At 37.4% G+C, this 6314-nt stretch overlaps 1 protein-coding gene across 1 annotated transcript; it reads right to left on the bottom strand.

The window, feature by feature from the left end:
• LOC109822055 lies at window positions 2127-6308 on the bottom strand. The gene is made up of 7 exons (XM_020388218.1): window positions 6230-6308; window positions 6051-6122; window positions 5702-5856; window positions 3385-3505; window positions 3173-3292; window positions 2655-2725; window positions 2127-2585 (listed from the first exon to the last, which is right to left on the bottom strand). Exons 1-7 carry the CDS (start codon window positions 6269-6271, stop codon window positions 2339-2341), a joined length of 828 nt encoding a protein of 275 aa, XP_020243807.1. The 5' UTR covers window positions 6272-6308; the 3' UTR covers window positions 2127-2338.

Raw genomic sequence — 6314 nt, 5'->3', positions numbered from 1 at the left:
ACTTTGTACTCTTCTTTACATTTAAATGACAAGATAACTCACATACCATTAGCATGAACCATAAAATCCTATTTCAAGATAATTGTGCATTACAAAAACTAAAAATTGCTTTCAAATCAAAGTTTTAAACTTGCAGAGACCTCACACATTTCTCGTTGGCATTTCATCAAATACTTTACAAGCAATCTTCAAAAATCAAATTGAGGATTGTAGCAAGCTTGGAGAGGAGATGGTCGAGAAAGGAGAAGATGTCGACAAGATCGGAGGAAGAGATCTTGTCAAACTAGTGGGGATGAGCTCGAGTTGGTGATGGTGGAGGGGGAGAGGAAGAGGACAACATCCAAGAGGAAGATGAAGAGGGAGAGGAGGGTTAGGAGGAGAGGATGCTGAATCACACAAAGGGGAGCATTAAAAGGAGAGGAGGGGGCATTTTTGGAATTTTTTTGGAACATACTATTCCAGAAAACCAAGAGAAGATCGCAACGAGCTCGGAGGAGAAGATCTTGTTAAACTAGTTAAGGATGAACTAGGTCAATGGTGGAGGAGAAGAAGGCGGGAGAGGCAGACGACGGGGGCTGAGGAGAGATGAAGAGGGAGAGGAGGACGATCAGGAGAGAGTTGTTTGGGGGTTGTGTCTTTGATTCTTTGTATAGCTTCATGAGAATTAGATAAGGTTAGAGATCTATCATGATTAAGAGATTGGGTCTTATCATGATTATGAGTTTGAATCCTATGCTAGTTAGGAAGTTAGACAAGAGATAGAGTTTTGGTTTCCCTGTATGCTACGTTTTTTACTAGTGACACTTATAAAAAATTAAAATGAAGACATAGATATAACACAAACTTGTTACTTAATAAATGAATAACTCTTTTAGAAAACGCTAACTATGGAATTATTGTCACCTAATATTTACGTTGTTGTTTAATAAACTAAATAAGAATATATAAGTTCAAATTGAAAAAAAGGAAAATGGCAAAAAATTAGTTTTTATTCACAACGTCCCTGTTGAGATTTTGTCTTTAATTCTTTGTGTAACTTCATGAGAATTAGATAGGGTTAGGGATCTATCATGATTAGGAGATTGGGTTTTATCATGATTAGGAGTTTGAATCTTATTATAATTAGGAAGTTAGGTTAGAGATAGGGTTTTGGTTTCCTATATATATATATATATTCTTCTATTGTTGGAGGAAAAACAAAAAGAGATGAGAGAGTGCCAATATCCTTGTAATCTCGGGTTAGCAGAGGGCGTAGCCTGATTCAAGAATATTGTGCAAGAGGCAAGAGTTTTGTGGTCTTTGTCCGTGCAAAAGATTACAAAATTGGGAGAGGGTTTTGCAATCTTTATCCGTTCAAAAGATTGTAAGGAGTGTGTTTTGGAGAGAATATGATAGTTGATTATGTATTTGAGGTTGAGACATTGAGAGACGAGAGTTGAGTGGTTCCTCTTGTAGTTCTCCTTGATACGTAGTGGATTTCTCGTATTGTTACCTCGTGGACGTAGGTCGAAGTTGGTCGACCGAACCACGTAAATCTCACTGTTATTTCTTCTTGATTGTGGTTATTTTATATCTTGTTGATTGTAGATTAGCTTCCGAGTTGTGGGGATCGTAATAGGCGGGAAGGCTAAAATTCCCCAACAAGAGTAGGAGAAGAGAAAGAGAGGATGCTGAATCACAAAAGGGGGGAGGGTTAGGACGAGAGGAGGAGGGGTATTTTTGAAATTCTTTTGGGACATTCTCTGCGGTAAAGTAAAAGAGAGTTGAAACACAAAAGTCCATTGTATTTATTGCTGAAACACAAGGGTACGAGGGCCAGTTCACACCGAATTTTTTTTGGGGGGCTTTGACATTGATTTTTCCACAAACAAAAAAAAGTTGTATGTTACTTCTATAAAACATTCCAAATAGTCATAATAATGTCGTGGATTCTTTTAAAATCAAAGCTGGAGAGGCAAGCTAAAAGCAAACATGTACATTGCTATTGTTTTTCAGAATTGATCATTGGGTCCAAACTGTAGAATCTCAATCTCCATGTATTACTACCTCTATTCACAACCATCGCATCAAAGGAAAAAACATCTTTTAACTCCTGGAGCCTGGCAACGTGAGATAACCAAGTCAAGTGGAACAATAGCCGGACCAAGATTAATCTAGTTAGTCAAATAACCGCACCAGAACTTGACCGCGTTTTGTTAGGCCAAGGCTAGTTCTGTATGACATTAATACAATCAATCACCCATAATCCACAAAATCTCCAAATTTCTAAACTAATGATGCATATATAAAAGAGACATGTAAAAGAAAATGAACAAGGATGCACATGTGGATCTGAAGCCTAGGAGTCATCAATGATGGGAGTATCATCCTCCTCTGGTTTCACATAGAACTCAATATAAGCAATTCTACTTGGCTGCTGGCCATGATCACTGAAAGAATGTTGAGCTCCTGGTCTTTGCACTGAAACCAAGTGCTGGATCTTCAGCAACCCTCCCCTCCCAATTGAGAGTTTGCTTCCTCTGTTGTCCTTTAAAACACTGCTAGGGATATTCGAAGTTGTGGCTCCAAGGAATTTATACTTGTACCTGTAAAAGTATAAATATTGCTCATAGTTAATGAGGTGGAACGGTAATGAGTGTTATATGTGGATGTACCTGTATGAGATGCGATGATCACACTGGAACGCTATCAAAAGATCGTTATTCGCATAATACTGGAAATCAATCTGTTGAATGATGAAGCAAATGAATATCCGGTCATCAATATTAAATTGAAGGGTAAATTTTAATTTAAAAAACTGAATTTTGCAGTGTTTTGTAAAAAGTTCCCCTAAACTTTATAAATTAGAGAGAAGCCTCGTGAACTTTCAAAATTATCCAAACCCTCCGGGAAGTATTATAAATTGTCATAAACAACGTTAACATGAAAGGGTAACAGTCATAATCTATCCTAGTCACCCTATATCTACCACTAACCCAAAAAGCACTCTTAGTAAAATTAGAAAGTACATATCCAATTAACTAACTGCCATCAGTGATGGTACCTTCAGTAAAACAAATTGTGTTTTCCTTCTCTAAATCTAAATTTAGGGATGCTTAGTGCAAAACACCCCAAATTTCATGCAGGCTTTGTGAAATTTACCCTTAAATTAAGCAGCAAAAGTGGTTCCCACCTGTATGTCACCATGACCTTCACCTCTGAAAGTAACAGAGGGTGGTTGAGGCTGAAGAAGCAGCTGGATGCTGGAACCTGGCCATTCGAGGTCATCTACCGCTTCTTTTAACACTGCAGACTGGTTATCAGAGTGTGAAATTACAAGACGGAAGAGGGAATGGTTAAACATCTTTATGATTGAAATGAGAACAAGAGCATATGTGGAAATACCCTAACGGTAAAAGTGACAGGAACACTTCCTGCAGGTTCAAAATTGTAGTCCCAAGAGATGGTTTCTGGGATCCTTGTTCTAATCTCCGCATAGATGCACGCATCTGGAGAGTCTACTGACCTAGAGACATTTAGAAATTCAGTGGATTGTATGGTTACTATAATATGACAATTAAACAAGTAAGCTAGATTGTTTTAAATCTTTGTGCTGGAATTGTGCTAAAAAGTATTCAAATTAGTTTTATCAAGCATACGAAATTGCACCTACAGTCTTAAAATCAGGACTTATTTCTGTTAAATGTTTAAGAGCAACTACATTACAAAACAATGCAGCCAATTTCTCCTAGTTTGTAGGATTTGTAAACAGAATACAGGTCAGATGAACCCATGAAAACTCTGGTTTAATCATCATTTGATTCATCAACCAGTAAACTTTTATAACTAAACCAATTCAAGAAGACTAAGGCCCTTGTAACAACTATGTTAATAGTATAAATAACTAAAATAAGCAAACAATAATAATAATAATAATAATAATATTCACCTGAACTAGTTTTAAGGGGAGGTAAATCATCATCCCTAGCAAATTTTCTGACGTTAGCAGGCTATTAGATAAAAGACATACCATTCTTGAATACTCATTAGTTGTCAAAATGCTCATGATCTCAACTTCTAATTTGCCAACACAAGAGTTTACAGTGACACACCGGGGGCCCGTGGAAGAACATACTTCTTTTGCCATGATAAGGCTAAAAGCGCGCACAGATTTCCACAATTACATCCTTATAGCAGTTGATACAAAATATTAAACCCCACATGCTTTGGCATCAAGAAGTGATTTTTGAATAACAAAGACTTGGGTACTCATATTTGCCAATATATCTGACTTCTTTTGTCAGGATTCCAATTGATGTTTCCCTTGATCAAAGACTTCGGTTTTATTGTATTTGGTGCATAATTTACAAACCTTGCATATGAACTCTGCTATAATAGCGCACAAAAGAAATATATAGGAACATGATTCAAAGTCATAAAGGGAACACTATCCCTTTCACAACTTCCTTGAGATTACTTGGTCTAGATATATCTAAAGCCCAGAAATAGAAAACCATACAAGAGTCTCTCTTTTGGACATAACAAACATAAACAGAAAACTCAAAATATAAGCTAAAGCTATGTTAAAACAACAGTTGAGAGGAAAATAGAATTTATCAGCTGGAATTTTAACATATAGAGAACCATGTCAAACTGTTTCATGAAATTCTTCTCCCAATATTCTTACTGTTAAGAAGAGTACTGAACAATATAAAACCTAAAAACCAGCAGAATTATATCAATTCATGGGACAAGAATCAAAATTGTATCCCCAACATATGTACAGGAGAATATCCAAACTCTTCATTTTTCACGTGCATAAAAATCTCTAGCATCATACCCATAATAGTGATGGTATGTGCAATACTCATCAAATAATAGCACTGGTAAGGGAACTTCCTATTTGGTATTGTAAAATCAACAAATCAGATCGCATGGCTTTGGAATACAATCTGTCGTCTCACAATAGTCTTTTGAATTATAGTAAGTCATAAGACATTAACAATTTGACATTCCAATTTTCATTTTCTTCCTACTGTTATTAAGTTAATTCTTTTTGACCTGTCAAACAATGATAACAGAAGGGAAGAACGAATGACATCAGAGGATTCTAGTGATGTCCAAAAGGGTAGTACAATCCTCTACATCTGGGTCCTTACAAGATGTTACTCAGCTGGTACACTCATGCAAAGGTTGATAAAAACATGATTGCTTATCATTTTAATTACTTTACTTGCATCCAAAAAGGCATCAACACACACACACACACAAAGGCATCAACACACACACACACACACATTTTAATTACTTTACTTGCATCCAAAAAGGCATCAACACACACACGCACGCACGCACACACGCACACACACACACACACACACACACACACACACACACACACACACACACACACACACACACACACACACACACATAGGAAATCGTTACACACACACACACCCCCCACTAGATAATGTACTAGGAAATCGTTTTGGTGTTAATTCTATTTCACGAAACCATAACTTCAAAGTTTTGGTGTTAGTCAACAGTCTTATAATTTTATAGATTAATGTTTCTTTTTCATCTTTAGGTCCCTGCAATAAATCAGAAGTCAAATTTTATATTGAGATTAAAGAATTTTAATTTTACACTAACACTATTATTATAAGATAATAGACCAACCAATCAACAGCAAGTAATCCGTGAAAGAGGAGAAATATACTTGAGCAAAAGTTGCATATCTGGGCCTGGGTACCGAATCTCGATGACTGGGGCATGCCCGGGCGCTGAGAACGTATTGAGACAATCCACAAACAGGCCTAAGCTCAGCCCAAACCTCGGCCTCCCTTCAGCTGCATATTCATACACTAAAAACAACTGGAAGAGAAGAAAAACCCCAATGTCATTACAAAAGAGTCAAAAAACTAGGGAGGCCATTTTTCTAAAAATGGTATTTCAGTCGAAACTTTGTGAAACTCTCCATTCCCTAATTTCTAGTCCTTTTATGCAAATAACCCCAATTCAGGGGCTTATTCTGAAATTGAGAAGATAACCTCGCGCTTAAGGTAGACCTTGGCCTGAAGGCAGCCGCTTTCTTCGACGATGAGAACGATCCCGTGCTCGGAGAGCTCGACCACTGCGTCCTGATCAAAAAATTTGATAAAACCATATAAAAGTTGGGAATCAAGAAGAGGAAACCCTAGAGAGAGAGAGAGAGAGAGAGAGAGAGAGAGAGAGTAATGAAGTGAACCTGATGTCTCTTCCATCGTACGGAACTGAGGGCGTCGACCATGCCCTGGACGCTGTCCAGCTGACACACTAGATCCGGGGCGTAG

The sequence above is a fragment of the Asparagus officinalis genome, chromosome 1 (assembly GCF_001876935.1).
Source record: "Asparagus officinalis chromosome 1, Aspof.V1, whole genome shotgun sequence".
Classification (NCBI taxonomy): domain Eukaryota; kingdom Viridiplantae; phylum Streptophyta; class Magnoliopsida; order Asparagales; family Asparagaceae; genus Asparagus; species Asparagus officinalis.
The sequence above is the reverse complement of the archived record's forward strand: the minus strand, read 5'-3'. Positions and strand labels throughout refer to the sequence as shown.